This window comes from Dromiciops gliroides, chromosome 6 (genome assembly GCF_019393635.1).
Source record: "Dromiciops gliroides isolate mDroGli1 chromosome 6, mDroGli1.pri, whole genome shotgun sequence".
Lineage (NCBI taxonomy): Eukaryota > Metazoa > Chordata > Mammalia > Microbiotheria > Microbiotheriidae > Dromiciops > Dromiciops gliroides.
In genome coordinates, this window is record NC_057866.1 from 1,098,738 (window position 1) to 1,117,599 (window position 18,862).

An 18,862-nucleotide genomic window follows, 5' to 3' on the forward strand; every position below is an offset into this window, starting at 1 on the left:
GTCCCCTTCCTTTTGTTTTTATAAACTTTTTACTTTTGCAGTCTGAAGCATGAGCCCCTTGTATGTATTTATTCCCTTTCCCCTTTCTTTCCATTTTTTCCTTAACATCACCAAGATAGAACAGAAACCCCCCCAGGCCTTGTCTGATTAGACTTTCTCTGTGAACCTGATGATAATAGAATTCAGAGGGGAATTGTGTCCTCTCCTTAGAATGTAAGGTTTATCCTCATTTAGACTTGTTATTGTGCCTTTGGGTTGACCTTTTTATGCTTCTCTTCACTCCTGTGTTTGAATCTCTGTAGCTCTGGTCTTTTTATTTTATTTTATTTTATTTTTAAATCATAAAAGTATTTTATTATTTTCCAGTGACATATAAAGATAATTTTCAACATTTGTTTTCATAAGATTTTTAGTTCCAAATTTTTCTCCCATCCCCTCCCTCCCCCCTCCCAAGCAGAAAGCAATCTGATGTAGGTTACATATGTATAATCACATATAACATATTTCTCCATTAGTCCTGTTGTAAGAGAATCAGAACAAAAGGGGAAAAACCTCAAAAAAAAAGTAAACAGTATGGTTCAATCTTCATTCAAAATTCATGGTTCTTTTTTCTGGATGTGGAAGACATTTTCCATCCTGAGTCCATCAGGAATGCCTGGACATCCTGTTTGATTGAAGGGCCTTTCCCCTCCCTGTTGCTTTCTTGACTTTAAGGCCATATCCTTTGCCTTTTAGAATATCACATCCCAAACTCTCCATGCCTGTTTAGTGCTGGTTGCTATGTCGTGAGTGATCTTGACTGTAGCTTGTTTGTATTTCAATTCTTTCTTTCTGGCTGCTCATGGTGTTTGTTCTTTGCCCTAGAAGCTCTGGGTTTTGCCTCTGATCTTCCTAGAGTTCTCATTTTGGGGTTTCAGGAGGTGCCTGGTGGATTCTTTCTATTTCCACTTGGGCCCCCTGGTCCTAAGAGATCTTGGCAATTTTCTTTTAGGCTTTCCTGAAATCTGACGTCCAGGCTCTTTTTTTTTTTTTTTTTTTTGGTCATGGTTTTCAGGGAATCCAGTGATTCTCCAAATATCTCCCCAGAAACTGTTTTCAAGGTCATTTGCTTTTTGCTGTGAGATGAGGATTTTCTTCTATTTTGTCCGTCTTTGGACTTTTTGTTTTAATATTTCTTGTTGTTCACTGTCTTTCTGACTCTTCTTCAGTTCTCATTTCTTTTCTGGTTTTTCCTCTAGTGCTCTCTTTCTGTTTGTAAAAACATTTTAACTCCGTTTTTCCACTCGTACTTCATTTCTTCCAAGAATTCTCACTGCTTGTACCCAGGCTAGTTTAGGGCCCTTTGGGATGCCTCACTCACTGTTCTTTTTCTTTTTTCTTAATCGAATCGAATTTTATTTTCCAAAATAAACGTAAAAACAAATTTCGACATCAATTTTTTAAAACTTTGTGTTCCAACTTCTCTTCCCACCCCCCACCCACAAGAACTCACGCAGTTCAAAATGAGTTATACATGAGTAGTCATGGAAGACATTCCCACGTTAGCTAGACTGTGAGAGAAAACAGTCAAAAAACCAAAACTCCAGATTAAGGAATTGTCAGGAAAATTAAGATGTTTCCGTCTGTTTTCAGATACCATCAGTTCTTTCTCTGCAGATGGGCTGCAATCTTCCTAAGTCCTTCAGGGTTATATTGGATCATTGCCTTGCTGAAAATAACCACGTGCTTCCCAGCAGATCATCCTTATAGTATTGCTGTTATGTTGTATACAGTACATTTCACTCTGCTTCAGTTCATGTGGGTCTTTCCAGGTTTTTCTGACAGTATCCTGTTCATCTTTTTTTTTTTTTTATTTATTTTTTTTGCGGGGCAATGGGGGTTAAGTGACTTGCCCAGGGTCACACAGCTAGTAAGTGTCAAGTGTCTGAGGCCGGATTTGAACTCAGGAACTCCTGAATCCAGGACTGGTGCTTTATCCACTGTGCCAGCTTTATCCACTGTCCCCAGTATCCTGTTCATCATAACCTGTATATAGTACCTTAAACTTGACAGAGAATTTTCTTCATAATAGCCCAGCAGAGTAGGTACCATACTTTTTGCCATTATAATGAATCATAACTATTTCCCTGCATCCTATTCCCTTCCCATGATATTTACTCTATTTTCTATCTTCTTTTATCCTATTCCTCCTCAAAAGTGTTTTACTTCTGACTGTCCCCTCCCCTCCCTCCCTTTTTTCAGCCTTCCCTCCTTATCCTCTTTACTTTCCTGTAGGGTTAAATAGATTACTCCTCCCAATTGGGTGCGAATGTTATTCCCTCCTTGTGATTAAGGTCTTTGAGCTAATTCCGTGTTCTAAATTTTTCTTCCTCCTTCTCTCTTCAACCCTCCCTATGAAATCAAGCAATTCAATATTTCAGACACCGTTCTTACCCCTGGCGCTTCCCCCTAGACACTGGAATGCTCTGCTCTGCTTCGTGGGTCTGATCAGAGCCCTTCCCCAGTGTTTATAGACTTCTTTTGCCTCACAGCCAAGGGTCCGCTACATCGTCCTCTGCACTGCTACCCACAGGGGCAAGCCTCTTCAGGTTTAGGTGTTTCATAAATGTGGATTGATTGATTGATTGTGTTTGCCCCAGATCTGTGATCCAGAGCCCGAACCCCAGCAAAGGCCTATGGGTCCCTTGTTCCGAGTCTGGTGGCTACTCTGGTGCCGGAGTGCCCTTGACCCGCCCCCATCCATCTTTGAGGCCTCTCTGTCTTCCAGTACTGGCTTGGGCTGGAGAAATGACTCACTGTGACTTTTCCTTGGATTCCCCGTCAGCTTTTGCTTTGCTGCCTTTTCTGGGTTGTTTGGAGGGGCTGAGGGGCAGGTGGGCCTTCCTGCTTTCTGGTCCTCCACCCTCTTGGCTTTGCCTCCAGCGGAGAATACAGAAAGGGGAGGGGAGGGAAGCTGGGCTGCTGAGGCTGATGGCCTGGGCCAGCCTGGGAACCTCCAGAGGGGCCCCAGAAGAGGGGGAGAGGAGTGGGATGTCGAGGCTAGCCCAGGCACCAAGTGTTGTTGAGCCAGTGTCTGGAGGGAGCGGCAGGAAGGCCTGCGTTTGAATGCTGCTGGGTGACAAGTCTCCCGCCTCTCCCCTTCGCACGGAGCCAGCTGCCCCTTCCTCCTCTGTTAGATGGGGTTAGTGATAGCTTGTGAGCACCGCTGAGGTGAGGGGTGGAGAAGGCTTTGGGAACCTGCTCACCCCATTGCTCACCTAGCTTGGGAGAGGCTCTGCTGGGCCTTCATCTGGAGTCCTGAGGGCTGGCGCATCTCTCTCAGTCAACAACCCACAGCGCAGACCTTTGTTTTCTCTTGGCGTTGGGACCTTGCTGGTGGATCGGATGCTCCTCCTTCTTCTGTGACCCACTTCTTACAGCTTCAGCGAGGATGGGGAGAAGAAAAATCTTGCCCTTTGCCCCCAGGTGTGAGGAGGGAGGACTTTGGACGGAGCCGGCAGAGCGATTCCTTCTGCTCAGCTTCTTCCCAGTGGTGACCTAAGCGATTATGGAGTGGGGGAGAGGCATTGGGTAGTAGGAGGGGGCGGGTAGAAGGAGCAACAGGGGCAAGAGAGGGGGGTGGGGAGGGAGGGAGGCCCTGGGCAGGCCTGGCAGGGCAAGGCTGGACAACTCCAGGTCAGGGCTGGGCCTCAGTCCCAGGTTGGAAAGGCCCCAGATTCAGTAGCCTTGGACCCCCCAGTGCCCATGGACTTGAAGGGCTAGCCCTTCAGGGGCAGGCAGATGCTTTGACAATGTCTGCCCCATGGGCTGCTGGGATGAACTTCACAAAATGAAGCCTGAGGCAGAGTTTTCTATCTGTCTCTTGTGGGAATTTGCTGGCTGACCTCCATTTATTGCTGTTGTTTTTTTTAATTAAATTTTATTTTTTCAATGAACCCATATCTGCCTTTTTCTCCCCCACCCCATTGAAAAAAAAAAGAAAATCATTTATGGGGGCAACTAGGTGGCGCAGTGGATAAAGCACCAGCCATGAATTCAGGAGGACCTGAGTTCAAATTCGGCCTCAGACACTTGACGCTTACTAGCTGTGTGACCCTGGGCAAGTCACTTAACCCTCATTGCCTCGGAAAAAAAAGAAAAGAAAAGAAAAGAAAAGAAATTCTAACCAATGTGCAGAGTCCAGCGAACAGCTTCCCCTGAGTCCAGAACCTCAGACCCAGCACCTGCAGCCCTTTCTTGGAGTGCCCTGTGAGAGACCTCTTTGGCTTGGTGGGCAGAAGGATTTTCTTTTGCTTTCTTTAAGAAAAACAAATGTCCAGGGGGGCAGGGGGGGGGGCATCAGTGAGACAGACACGTTTCTTTTTTTTTTTTTTTTTTTTTGGTGAGGCAATTGGGGTTAAGTGACTTGCCCAGGGTCACACAGCTAGTTAAGTGTTAAGTGTCTGAGGCTGGATTTGAACTCAGGTCCTCCTGAATCCAGGGCAAGTGCTCTATCCACTGCGCCACCTAGCTGCCCTGACAGACACGTTTCTTTTTTTTTTTTTTCTTTTTTTTTTAGGCAACGGGGGTTAAGTGACTTGCCCACGGTCACACAGCTAGTAAATGTCAAGTGTCTGAGGCCGGATCCGAACCCAGGTACTCCTGAGTCCAGGGCCGGTGCTCTAACCACTGCGCCATCTAGCTGCCCCGACAGACACGTTTCTAAAAATCCATTCATTCAGTCAATGAACAAAACGGGTTGTTGGCCAATTTCAGGCATTTTCTTTGCACCCTCACATTAGTGACTTGGAAGAGCAGTTCCCTGGGAGGTGAGATCATCATGTCATAGGCCAGCGGCTGCTCCCCTTCTGGCCTGGGGCCTGTTAGGTTTTTAGGGGACGCCGGGTTTTGCGGGCTCTGTCTAGTGACTCCCCAGCTTCCGAATGCTTTTGCCAAGCGAGCCACAGGCTTTCTACTTTGTGTGCAAAATGCCTTCAGAGCCAGGTCTCCTGGAGAAGACTGGCTTTGGTTTGTCTGGCCAGTCCTAGTCGTGTGTGTGGGTGTTGGCAACACTTCTCTCCAGAGATGGGGACCAGCAGGGACTGTGAGGGTGCCAGGACCCGCCTTCTCTGGAGAACGTGGCCAAACGACGGGGTGGGGAGGGGGGTGATGGTAGCGTGACCAGTGGGCAACCAACACACGCTCACTGTGGTGACGGGGTAGGGTCTTTAGTTTTGATAAATGGGTCATTCTGCCTGGTGAAAAAAGTACCCAGGGAAAGGGGGAATGCAAAGGAAGGAAGCATTTATTAGGCACCTACTATGTGCCAGGCACTGTGCAGAGCCCTCAGAACGACCCTGGGAAATGGACGCTGTTTTTTTTTGTTTTATTTATTTATTTTTTTTTAGTGAGGCAATTGGGGTTAAGTGACTTGCCCAGGGTCACACAGCTAGTAAGTGTTAAGTGTCTGAGGCTGGATTTGAACTCAGGTACTCCTGACTCCCGGGCCGGTGCTCTATCCACTGCGCCATCTAGCTGCCCCACGGGCGCTGCTTTTAGCCATTTTACACATGAGACTGAGGCTGACACAGTATGAATCTGAGGTCGGATTTGAACCCAGCACCTCCTGATCTAGGCCCGGCTCTCCAGCCACTGATTATTTTTTATTTCTAAAGAATTTCCTTCAAAGGAATTTCCTTAGTTCACTTTACCTTGGTTGAAATGGTGTTTTCCATGCTAGGGAGCAAGGTTTTATTATATGGAGGTTCTAAGGGTTCATGGACTGGATTTCAGGGTGGATGAAGGGAAAAAATGGCTGAGTTTTCCTGCCCCTTCCTGAAGTTTAGCTTTCTCCCAGTTAGGAATCCAGGCAGCAAGCCTTCTTCTGAGGAGGGGGCCTGGCCTCCCACCCACCTGACTATCCCTTGACTGTCCATCCATCTGTCCCCCCCCCCCCCCAGAAGATGAAGAGCTCTCCCTGTCGGAGGGACTTTGCAAGGGGGTGAGAGAAGTGACCTCCTTATCTGAGGCAGCCAAGCAGGGCAGGGGCCTTGCTCTAAGCTAATCTGGGGAGCCGGCTGGCCGCTTGTTTGTCACATACTGGGTGTGGGTTTACTGGGTAGTTGGTAAGGAGCTGGGAAGCAAGGGGGCCGCGGGCTGGTGTGGGAGAAGTGCTCAGCGGGCTTGTGGAGGCTGCGGCGGCACTTGGGATTAGGGAGTCTTGGCTACTTTTGGGGTGTCACACACCTACCTGCATGTGGCCACTCCTGGGCGGGTGCAGGAGGAGAAAGGGGCTGTGGCTGAGGCTTCCTGGGGGTGGCAGGCTCTCCACCTGAGGAAGGGGGGGGGAAGGGGAGATGAGAACCCTGTGTTGGGGCCACAGCAGACTGTCCCACAGGCCCCTCCTGCTCCCACTGAGTTTTCACCAGCGGGTGGGCCTTGCTCTCATTCAGTCTTTGACCTGCAGAGAAGAACCCGTAGGTCTTCTGACCTTTACTTCCCAAAACCTTTCCCAGCTCCTGCCTTGCTGTGAGGGAGGGGATGCTGAGCCTGGCCTAACTTTGGGGGGTGGGGGGCCCTCCAGGCCTATTATCTCAGGAGGAGCCCCCCTTCCCCCCAGGCTAAATTGGGGCCGCAAATCTTCTGGGGTTAGACAAGGGACACCTAATGGTTCTCACAGTTGTCCTTGGGCCCTGCTAGGCAGTGGGGTCGGGTGGGGCAGTGCTCAGGCCAGCAGTGACCCCTGCGGGGGAAGGAAGGCCCACAGGATTAAAGTCAGGTCTCTGTAAACCTGGAATGGAAAGTTCTAGAAAGGGGGTGGGAGGCTTCCAGGGTGTGTGGGGGAGCAGGCCTGGAGAATCCCGAGGGGAGAGAGAGGACGCACTGGGCTGGGCCTCTTTGTCCCAGGGCCGCCGACCACAGAGCCGGCCTTCCTCCTTCCTCGGCCTGCTCTTTAGCTCCGTGGCAGTCAGGGTCGTGCTGCTTTTGGCCCTGCTCTAGTGGCTTCTGTGGGGGATCATCTCTTCAGTCTCCTGCTTCTCTCTTCTTCATGGCTTCCCTCCCTGGCCTTGGCTGTCCCAGCAGATACTAGTTGGTCACTTGTGTAGCCATTCAACAGATGCGGTTCCCTCTGGCGGGCTCTGTGCCAGGCTCTGTGCCACCTGCTTGGGCTGTAGAGATGACTTGGAGACCTTGCTGACAAAGTTGGGTTCATCTGTGTCTGGGGTGTGGCCTCCGTGGCTCAGACTCCTTGCCTTCATCCTTATTCTGATCAGAATCCTCATTTGCTGCTGTGCTGACAGAGACAAAATGACTGCAGAATCATGTCAGTCAGAACATGGAGCTGGCACAGACGACCTGACGGACGCGGCTGCCCCCCCCCCCCCAATTATGTAACTCTGGGAGCACTTGTTCACTCACTGAGCACCGATTTCTCAGAAGCCCCGGCCTTGTGCCTCAGGACCCACCCTGGGCCCGGACCCCCTCCTTCCTGGCCTGGCTAGCAGAGCTGCAGGAACACAGCTCCTCTGACCGGCCTCTGCATGTGCCGTGGGAGAGCCCCAGCGGTGAGGTGACCGCTGCCCCCTCTCTCCCACGGCTTCAGCCGCCAGACCCTCTCCCTCTAACCCAGACCCGAGACCTTGGCCAAAGCCTTTCCAGGCCAGCAGGGAGCCAGCCAGGCGTGGGCCTTCTTCCTGCAGCCCGTCAGATGGGGTGGAGACACCATCTTTGGCTCCGCCCAGCACTTGTCTGGACCCCGTGAGGAGAAATGTCACATCAAGCAGCCTCAGCCCAGCAACAGGGCAGAAAGGGAAAGAGCTGAAAGGAGGCTCGTTCTGTGGGCCGCCACGGCAGAGGAGACCCTGAGCTGTCACAGGCCAGGGCCGGGCCTGTGGCTGACGGCCGTACGGTCTCCCTGAACCTTCTTCTTGCTCTCCTATTCCTCCTTTACCTGCAGAGGGAGCACGGCTCAGAGCAGCCAAGTGTGTGTGTTCATGTGTGTGCTCGCCTGTGTACACATGCACGCACAGCGTGGGTGGTGATCATCCTCAAAGGCTCAGAGCCCGGCTGCTAAAGGCAATGCTGTTGTGAGGCTTCTCGGTCTAGCCACACGAACCTCGAGCTCTGGAGGCCAATGGCCTTGGCTGGCCTCGCTTGCCTGTGTGACCTTCCCCAGGCCCTGGGCTCGCTGCTGCACAGGGCCGATAAGGGAGGCTCTCTTTCTAGTAACGGCGTCTGAGTACGCTCAGGATTATTGAGTGCCCTTGGTTTCCAACACCTACTGAGAGTCTTAGTCAGCTGAATCAGGAAAAATGAGCAGAGTTTACCGAAATAAATTCATCTAATTATAGTTTTTTGGCTTATTTGTCACAGTTTCACTTTGTTGGTGGCTGGGGGACTGGCTTGACCCGCTTGTCTTAGAATTCTGGAATTCTGGATCCCTTGAGTTGATGAAGGGCCCCAGAGGTATACTGGGCCCTGCTCCGCCCTTCCTCCCCCCCCCCCCCATCCAGCATCTCCTGGAAATGGACTAAGTACCAGGCCCTGTGCGAGGTGCCGAGGAGACAGGCTTTCCAGGAGCTCACAATCTGTTGTGGCAGAAAATGTGTCCCCATAGTAGGACATGCCGACAAGAATGAAGGCTGTTAGCGAGGGAAGGCTGACCCCCTCCTGAGATAGCTGCTCCATTCTGGGAGAGCGACAACCATTGATTAAGCACCTACCAGGTGCACCAGGGACTGTGCAGAATGATGGGGCAAAATGTAGCTCCTGCCCTCACGAGCTTAGATCTGCTGAGCTAGACAGGGTCCCCATAGCTCTGGGTCAACAGGATGATGGAGGGCTAGGAAAGGCTGCTGGCGGAAGTTGGGACATTAGCTGAGACTTGAGAGAGACCAGAAGGCAGAGGCGAGGAGGAAGACCGGTCCAGGCATGGGGGACGGCCAACAGAAAGTGCCCCCCAGTCCGTAGATGGAACGTCTTGTGTGAGGAACAGCCTGGAGGCCAGCGGGAGGGGCGCAGGTCATGATGGGTGCTAGAGGCCAAACGGAGGACTCTGTATTAATTCCTGGAGGCCATAGGGAGCTCCTGGAGGTTATTAAGTAGGGGGTGACGTGGTCGGAGCTGCCTTTTAAGAAGATCAGTTTGATAGTCAGCTGGAGAATAGCAACAGCTGGGGCAGGCAGACCCCCCCCCTTCCCCCTCCTCCTACCCCTTTCCCCCCCTTCTCCCCCCTTCCTTCCCCCCTTTCCCCCTCCTCCTCCCCCCCTTCCTCCCCCCTTTCCCCCTCCTCCTTCCCCCTTCCTCCCCCCTTTCCCCCTCCTCCTCCCCCCTTCCTCCCCCCTTTCCCCCTCCTCCTCCCCGCTTCCTCCCCCTTTTCCCCCTCCTCCTCCCCCCTTTTCCCCCTCCTCCTCCCCCCTTCCTCCCCCTCCTCCTCCCCCCTTCCTCCCCCTTTTCCCCCTCCTCCTCCCCCCTTTTCCCCCTCCTCCTCCCCCCTTCCTCCCCCTTTTCCCCCTCCTCCTCCCCCCTCCTCCCCCCTTCCTCTCCCCTTTCCCCCTCCTCCTCCCCACTTTCTCCCCCCTTCCCCCCCTCCCCCACCCCCACAGGAGAGGCCAGCTGTGAGTCAGCCTGCATAGGGAGGGAAGGGATAGAAGATGAGAGCTTGGCATCGGATAATGGAGTCCAGGAGGAGTTGAGGACGATGCCTAGCTCGTGAGCCTGCAGGGTTGAGAGGATGACGGCACCCTTGACCATGAGAGGGAAGCTGGGAGCAGGGAGCGAGGGTGTGGGGATTGTGAGATCGGTTGTGGTGAGATCCAGTTGGAGATGGCCAGTCGGCAGAAGGAGAGAGCGCAGGGCTGTATAAATAGACGTGAGAATCGGCAGCATTGAGGTGGTATTGAGTCTGTGGGCTGACAAGATCACCCAGGGCAGGACAGAGACGAGGGGACACCCCCAGGGAGTGGGGACGGCTGAGAAGAAGGGGCTCAGATGGCTGAGCATCAAGACCGTGCCAAGAGAAAGCAGTGCTCAGGGGAAATGATATAGCTCTAACTGCTGACATGAGTAAAAAAGAGAAAGAGGAGGTCCGTGAATTGGGCATGCAACTTAAAAAGCGAGAAAAAGAACAAATGAGAAACACCCCAATAAATCCTAAACTAGAGATCCTGAAAAGTAATGGAGAGATTAATAACATTGAAAGCAAGATAGTGTCAAGAAGTTTCTCTGACAGGAAGCAGGCCTCATCCGTCTCTTGGTACGTACGTCCACTTGGATCTCCTCCGGAGGCTTCCCCATGAGCGTTGGTCGTCTCATCTGCTTTTGGCTTTCTCTTCGGACCCTCTCTTCCTTCTCTCTTCTGCCTGTCCACGTATGGTGTGATCTTAAAGCCACTTCCCTTCTCGGTGGCTGCTCCGTTAGATGTGGCTCTTTAAAAACTTTCACTTTTTACCACACTCTTGTGGAGATATGACCTGGAAACTGTCTCTTTTTCTCCCAGTGCCACACGGAGAGCGCCCACAGGAGCTGTTGGCGCCTTTTGCTTTGGGATTCATTTCCGCCAAGCTGTGGAATTGGACGTTTGTCTTGACCAGATTTCATCTTTGATTTGGCAAGTGAGGCTGGGACCTAGGACCCAATCTCTGCCCTCTGCCTGCCCTGAGCAGGCGACAGTGCGGGCGAGACCGTGGAAGGCAGAGGAAGGAGCCTGTGTTCTAGGCCCACCTCTGACTCTTCCTTGGGCAAGTCATTGAAATGTCCTGGAAGCTCTCGGAGGGCGGGGCCTATTTGCGTTTGGGCCCCTCGGAGGCCATCTTGTCTGGGCTGTCCTCGAATCAGGAGCCCTGCTGTGGTGGATGGGTGAGCCAGCCTCTAGAGGCCAAAGGCCTTCTCGTGAGAAGGAGCCTGCCAGCTCCCAAGGAAGCCCATTCTGCGCTGGGAGAGTGAAGCAGGACTTGCCTCTTTGCCACCTCACTTACACCCTTGGCGCTTCCCAGCTTAGCAGCTCCTTGCAGTGTGTGGTTTGACATGGGCAGGGGCAGCAGCAGGCAGACAGCAGGCAGCCTCCTTCCTCCTCAGACTCCTAAAGAGAGATAAAAGGCAGCTTCGTGTCATCACCCCCTAGCCCTGGACCAGGGGTCAGAGAGATCTGGGTTCAAAGGCTGCGCTTAGCCAGCTGTAGAGCCCTGGCTGGCTCACTTCACTTCCTCACTTTTCCTTGCCCCTCCTGTAAGACAGGATCAGCTGAGCTCTTTCCTGTGAAGTGTTCTGCTCTGTCGAGTCATCGCTTTCTCAGCAGCTATAAGCACCGGCCCCCCAGGCTCAGTCTTCTGGCTCCTCTGCTTCCTTCCAGATGCCAGCTTTTCTCCCACTCTCAGTTGCTCAGCCTCTTTGGGGTCCCTGAGGAATGCCCACCTCAGCAGGGTCAGGGAGTGGGGAAGCCGGCCCACAGTGGGACCTCTCTGGGAGAACACTGTGCACTGGCTGCCGAGAGCTGAGCGGCTGGTCCTCTTTCTCCTGTTGCTCTGCCTGCTGGGACCAGCTGCCTTCCCTCAGGAACCCCCCCCCCCCCAGCTCACAGCTCTGGGCCCTTCTTTTGTGGTGCTTCCCTGGATGGGAGTTGGGGCTGGCCAGGGTTCTTGCAAGGAGACTGGCCTCCAGGAAGGATCTTGCAGTGGAGAGGGGCGGGTCCCCAGGGGTCCTGGTGTCTGACACCTTCCTTCTACTGGGGGGGAAGCAGAAGTCAGGAACCTGGAGGGACTTTGCCCGAGGCCGCAACAAGGGTGAGAGTTTCCCTGTGTCTTCTGCCCCCCAATTTGGTCTCCTCTTCCCGTGTACTGTGCTGCAGGTTAAAGGAGCGTTGGCCAGCCCTCCTCGCATGGGCTAGCAGAGAGGGAGCGGCTCTTCTTCCTGACGCGGTGTGCCATCTCTCCTCCTCTGGCTTCCTGGGTCTGCCGAAGTCAGGGGGGTGCCCGGGCAAGTGTGGGGAGAGCCGCCTGATCCCTGTCCATACCTCTGGGCCCTCTTCTGACCCCTGGCATCCTAATGGCTGGGAGCAAAGTGCCTGCCTCTTGACTGAGGCGGGAAGCTTACTTACTGTGGCTTGCTTGCAAGTTGGCTAAAGGTAACACTTGGTTTCTGTTCTTTTTCAGGCAAGAGTAAGGAGGCGGAGATCAAAAGGATAAACAAAGAACTGGCCAATATCCGATCAAAATTCAAAGGTGAGTGAGCAGGGCAGCTCTGCCCCCCAAGATGTCTTGGACTCACGCCCTCTGTCTGTCTCTCTTTCTCTCTCGCTCTCCTCAAAGCAGAGGTGAGCACTTTGTCCCCCATGGCGCATCTTGAGGAGGAGTCATGAGAAGGGATGAGGCAGACTTTGGTAGATGGGGTGCTCCCCTGTCACAGGAGGGTGGGCCGAAAGCGCCTGTGGTACCGGATCCTGCCGGCCTTAGTGGTGGGTGGCCCCTGAAAGGCGCTCTGTGGACTGTTGGTGCCAAATTTAATATTGGGAGAGTTCATTGGGTGGCTCACCGAAATATTGGGGTCCTGAAAATAATGAGGGCCCTCTAGGCCTTGAGATCTTTCTCCCAGGCCAATAAGAAAGGAGCCTCACAGCCTCTTTTCCACAAACGAATCAGGTTTTATTAATGGAAATAAAATACACAGCAAAGGTGAAATTAATAAAGTCAAAGACAAGGGAACAGGGCAAAAGAAAAATGGATAATTCCCTTAACTTTAACCTAAGTCTGTACAAGCCCCAAACTCGCTTCCAGTTCAGTTCATTCAGAAGAGCCGGGCTCGGATGTGAACTCACCACCTGGGGTCCGTCGCTTCAATTGGAAACAGCTTTGCAGTCAGGGCTCACAGGACAAACTGCCAGGAAAAGACCTCTTTCTGCCCACTCCTGCAGCTCGCACAATGGGAAAGAGACTGAGCTCCCCTCAGCGAGCGTTTACTCTCCCTCCCCCCAAGGGGCAGGTCCTTCAAACTCGATCGGAGAGTGACATCACTCAGGCCGGGCCAGGTGCGGCCCATCCCAATCAGTCTGCCAAATTCCATTATTTTACCACAGAACTCAGGCTCTCCCAGGCATGTGGTATAGTCCAATAGGCTTCATTCAGTGGGCCCGTGAATGACTGAAGAAGCATTGATTAAACTCTTACTGTGTACCAGGTATTCTGATCACCTCCAGGGAAGCCAATCCTCTGCTCTGGAGGAGAGTGGGAGGTGGGGAAAGAAGTCACGGAAAAGGACAGCGGAGGAGAGTCTCAGTCTGTTCTTGTGGCCCATCTCCTTTCAGTAACGTCTCTGGAACCCTCCCCCTTCTCTCCTCTGACTGCCCCGACCCCGGTGTGTGTCCTTATCACCCAGCCCAGACTATTGCAGTGGCTGGGGGGCTCTGCCCCCTCAAGCCTTGTTCCACTACTGTATAGCCTCTAGTCGGCCCCCAAAGGGTTTTTCCTGAAGTGTAGGCCTGGCCTTGCATTCTCCTCCTGCTCAGTAAACTTCAGTGGCTCCCTATTACCTCTGGGATCAAGTACAGGATAGGCTTCATAACCCGGCCCTCTCCTCCTTTTCCATTCCCCTCACCCTGTACTCCCCAGCATGGATTCTTCAGTCTAGTGGCACTGGCTTCCTGGCCGTCCCACTGAGAGCCTCTGTCTGTTGGCCTCAGGGATTATCTCTGGCCGACCCTTGTGCCAGGAGTGCTCTCCTTTCTCCATCTCTGATCCTGCCCTCCTCGGCTCCTTTGCAGTCCCAGATAAAATGGCACTTTGTGTAGGAAGCCCTTCCCTGTGTGTGTGTGTGTGTGTGTGTGTGTGTGTATTGGCCTCTTTTCTCCCGTTCGATGGTGAGCTGCCTGAGGTCAGGGACTGCCTTTTGCTCCTTTTGTAGGGGTTTACTTCAGAATACAAAGTTAAGGGAGGTGTGTTGGCTGGGATTTTCTGGGAGGGAGCTTGGTCTAACTGATTCTCCTCAAGCGAGATGTGAAGTGGGGAGACGTGTGCTTCCTCAAGGTGCCGTTGCTGCCAGGGAAGATGCTGCCGGGTGCCTCTGACATTGTGCTGGCTGCATTAAGCCTCAGTAGAGCATCCTAACTGAGAAGATGAGCTGCAGAGAGCTGCTCGATCCGGGCATGCATGTGGGGTGGTTACACTGTTGGTCAGCGAGCGGCCTGCTTTGGCTGGGAGGAAGGGGGCCAGCCAGAGGATGCTGGGTACACAGCAGCCTCTCCAACAGCTCTGAGCTTCTGCATGACAGAAACCCAACTGACTATCAGTCAGGTGTTTTCCAGTTGTATCCCCCGTGTGTTCTGTGGTCGTAAACCATGGGGCGTGCAGGACTCTCCCAAGATTCCAGCTTGTGAGTGCAAACAGGTCAGGCCTATTACCGGCAGAGAACAGCTCGAAGGACACGGCATTAGCAAGCTCAGTCACTCTGTGTGTGTGCATGTATGTGTGTGCCTGTGTGTGCATGCGTGCCTGAGCTCCCCTTTAAAGGGAGCTGTTTTCACTCTTCCTGGTGTTAGCTTCTTGTCCTTCCTGACCCCTTTGGGTGCAGCTGGTGGGTGCTGCCCCCACCCCTGCCGGCCCTCCCCTCCCCCAAGATGTCGGTCTTCCACCCCTCCCCTTGTTTTCGGTCACCTCGTGTGCCCCCAAATGCACAGTGAAGCCCCTGCACTCAGAGGCTTGCTGTAGTTTTCTGTCTGCGACGCCTCAGGGGCTGGTCATACATTCATTGAGTTGACCTGTGTGGGCACTTTTGGAACATCCAGGTGGCTCTCTGTGGCTGACAGATACCAGTGGGGAGATGGATTTCAAGGGACAACTTGGGGTTTAGGGCTCCGCGGTAGAAAGTCAATAACTGAGGCTATGGGAACAGAGGGCATGGCTGATGAGGACCGACAAAGTGAATGCTTAATGTTTGAGGAGCTCCCCACTGCTTTGGCTCATGGATGGATGGACAGACGGACAGAGGAGCGCCCGACCTCTGTGGCTCATGGACGGATGGACAGACGGACAGAGTTGTGCCCGACCTCTGTGGCTCATGGACGGATGGACAGACGGACAGAGTTGTGCCCGACCTCTGTGGCTCATGGACGGATGGACAGACGGACAGAGTTGTGCCCGACCTCTGTGGCTCATGGATGGATGGACGGACAGAGGAGTGTCCAACATCTGTGGCTTATGGACAGACGGATGGATGGACAGAGTTGTGCCCGACCTCTGTGGCTCATGGATGGGTGGAGGGGCTGAAGGCTTAACATTTGAGGAGTGCCTTACTGCTGTACCCTCTAGCTCATTTCCTCACAACCAGTGTGGAAGACAGCAGGACTCCTCAATCAGTCTACCCACATTTGTTCAGTGCTTACCATGCTCCAGGCACTGCCCTCCTCGGCCTTGGGCACTTTGAGAGATGATTTGGTGAAAGAATTCTCTTCTGCCCCTCTGAGGATCGCAGCCACAGTGTTTTGATTTCAGCCCATAAATAGATGTTTTATGTGGTGAATCTTCCAGTCTGGGATGTGAGATTTTGAGGGGCCTTCTGCTTCCTCTCTTTGTGGGTCAGAATTGGAAAGACTGGAAGGCATCTCCAGAGCATTCTGAGACACAGCTTTTGCTTTCTGGGTTTTCACTTGTACTTCAGAGGGGAGCTGTGGGCAGTGGGTCAGCTGGTTTTTAATGGTGTCTTCTTGGGAAGGCGTCCCAGTTGTGGGCCCCTCCCCCCCTTTTTGTCTGTGTTTCTCTAATGTGGGGTATTATTAAGTACTGCCCGTGCAAAGCACTTTGGAAGCTTTGCCAAACTTGGGGAAGTTGGCCCCCTTGACAAGGCCTTGGCCACTTCCTGAGGAGCCTCCCAGTGGCTTTGAAGTTGGTCTGGTTTTTCCTGAACAGGTGTGAGGCTCCACCGTGTCCTGGGCTGCCCCCGAGGCCTTAGAAGAACAGGAGTTAATTTGACTCATTTTTACAAGCAGATATCCCCCCCCCCCCCCCCCCCGGCCTTTTGATTTCCTTTGGGGAAATAAAAGACTGTCCATAATAGAAGCGGCAAACAGCGTGTCCTTTGGTTTGAAGTCACCTTTCTTTAGTTGGAGAAAGTCCTGCCCTCTTTTTCCTCAAGACACAGACACCAGACCCCTGACCTTTCCTCTACCGTCCCCCTGAAATCCCGTGCCTGTGGCATCTTTGCGATGCATTCCAGGCTCGCTGGCCAGCTGGTTTGAACTCCCTCAGCTGTGGTCCTCTGGGGGGCCCAGAGGCAGGCGTGGCCTTGATGGAAGGAACAGCTTCCTCCTCCCAATTACAGCTCTCAGCTGCCAAGATTTAAATTTATAAGTCACCCAAACAGTGGCTGAGAGGTGGAAGAGGTGGGCACGGAGAGGCTGCCATTATACCCTGTGTCTGCTGTCTCCATCTCTGCGAGGATGACTCCCACGATCCATCAGAGGGACCGCTCAGCTTGGAGGACAGTTGTCTCCCCAGGCTGTTTTTGGAGTCGCTGACCTGTGTGGAACCTGCAAGGAGCCACATTTGGTCAGTGGCACCGTCCCTGAGAAATGCCATGGTGGCTTGGACTGAGTCAGGAAGACCTGGTATCCACTTACCCCTTGGGCAAGTCCCTTAACAATTGACCAGATGCTGTCAGTCCAGACAGAATCAGCCTGCCTAGTGCAGCTAAGCACCCACATAAGGACCTTGGGTGAGACCCCTAAGCCAACCTAGGATGGCTAGGGTCACCATAATGCGTGGAGTGCAGGGCCTACCTGCAGCTGAGACTCGTCTGACGTTCCTCACTTGTCGGCCTCAGTTTCCTTGTCTGGAAAACGTGCTGCAGAAGAAAAGACTCACCACCCCAGTGTCTTGGCTGTCCTTGGTAAATCAGTGACTATTTAGAGCAGTTTTGGCGGTGAGCATATTACTATTTTATTAGTATATTACACCAGTAAAGGTCTCAGGCCACATGGTAGAGAAAGTGGGGAGAGAGGCCCGTGCTGTCCTAGAAGAGAGACAGCACATGGCCTCAGGGAGTACCTGTGAGCCAGCGACCCCAGAGCAGCCACGAGAGAGGGTTCCCGGCTTCTGCTGAGGGTTTTATCCTCTTTCAGTAGAGGCCGGTCACTGGACGTGAATCAAAGCTCATTGGTTAGCATCATTTAGTTCCCTCGGTTGGCATGACTTGGGGGAGGTCTACATTAAAATGAACTCTAGACATGACAGGGAGAAGAGCGTCAAAGGCCCTCGCTGAAGGTGCTCGAGGCCTGGGTCCCCTGGCTGGACCCCAGGGGATACTCGGTGTCTTACTTGCCTCTCAGGTGGCTGGAACTAAGAGGACATTCTTTGTACAACTTTTAGTCGGTCTGGGGGGATTTTTACATCATGTCCGTTTCTCACTGTATCCTTCTTGTCTTGTTCCAGAAGGTCCTCACTTAGGAAAGAGCATTCAGCATTCCAAAACTGTCCAAGCCCATACAGTGTTCCAGACTCAGTTTCTCACCTGGATCATGGGAGGGCATGAGCCAATCGCAGGAGTCTGTGCGTCCTTCCGGGCCTAGGCCCAGGTGCACAGTGTGCAGAAAGGGGGTTGGGCTGGACAGACCCTCATTCATCTCTGCCCTCTCTCCCATAGGTGACAAAGCCCTCGATGGCTACAGCAAGAAGAAGTATGTCTGCAAGCTGCTCTTCATCTTCCTCTTGGGCCACGACATTGACTTTGGCCACATGGAGGCAGTGAACCTGCTGAGCTCAAATCGCTACACGGAGAAGCAGATTGTGAGTGTTTCTGTCCTTGAATCGACACAGTTCAGGGGGAAGAGCGAGTGCAGAGCCAGGCCTGGGGCCGGGAGGTCTCGGGCTGAGTCCTGCTCTTCCCGGTGCCCGAGAAGGAGCGGGCACATTGGGGCTGTCCCTGCACTGGGCGTGCCCACTGCTCAGCAGTGTTAACTGTAAAAAGGAGCAGGACTGACGGGCCAGATCCCTGATCTTCCATTTAGGGAGCGTGTCGGAGTCCAATTAGTCACCAACAAGAACTTAGTAAGCACCAGACGGGCGAAGGGCAGGAAGATCACAAGAAACTTACCCTGCCTGTGAGGTGGTTTGGGAGGGAAGAGGGCGTCCCACAGTGGGAGATGGGCAAAGGCATGGAGGCAGGAGATGCAGTTGGAGGGAGAGGCTGGCACCGGGTTCTGGGAGCTTTAGAAACCAAACAGAAGAGCTGTTCTTGGACCCACAAGTCAGAGGGAGTCATTGGGGTTCATTGAGTAGGGAGTGATGTGGTGCACTGAAGAAGTGTGGGGTGGGCTGGAGGGTGCTGGGGAGGGGGAGGGAAGGTGCCGCTCAGTCTTTAGGACATGGGGAGTTAAAGGTATCTCCAGAGCATCAAGTTTGAGATCATAGGCAACTGTGGGCCCCCCAGGGTCTGGAGTCAGGTCTGGAGACCCGAGTGCAGATCCAGCCTCAGACACTGGCCAGCTGTGTGACCCCTATGCCTCAGTTTCCTCACCTGTAAAATGGGGGCAATAACAGCGTCTGGTGCCCACCTCCTGCCCCGGGTGGTGGTGAGGATTAGAGGAGATCTTCTCTGTAAAGCACTCTGCAGACCTCGGGCATGGATGATAGATATGCAGCTCTGTCTCTCAGAGTCTGTGGCTTATTTATAGAGATGTGATGGCTAAACCCCTGGGAGATTAGAGTGAGAGTGGGGGAGGGAGGGAAGGAAGGCTAAGGATGGATCAGGGGGTGGAGATCCAGCCCCTGAGATGAGGAGAACCTGCTGCTTGTGAGGCACTGTGCTGAGTCTCATTTGGTCATCCCAACCACTCTGGGAGATAGGTGCTGTTACAGTCCTGGTGAAGGAAACAGAGGTGCCTGCTGGACTCCCCTGAGGT

At 53.1% G+C, this 18,862-nt stretch overlaps 1 protein-coding gene across 4 annotated transcripts in view; it reads left to right on the plus strand.

The window, feature by feature from the left end:
• The window catches only part of AP2A2 (adaptor related protein complex 2 subunit alpha 2), a 72,802-nt gene that overhangs the window by 11,675 nt on the left and 42,265 nt on the right, over positions 1 to 18,862 (plus strand). For all 4 annotated transcript variants that reach the window (XM_043970208.1, XM_043970210.1, XM_043970209.1 and 1 more), the window contains exons 2-3: positions 12,129 to 12,197; positions 17,605 to 17,747. In XM_043970208.1, the coding sequence (XP_043826143.1) occupies positions 12,129 to 12,197; positions 17,605 to 17,747 (212 nt within the window). The remainder of the gene's footprint in view (positions 1 to 12,128; positions 12,198 to 17,604; positions 17,748 to 18,862) is intronic.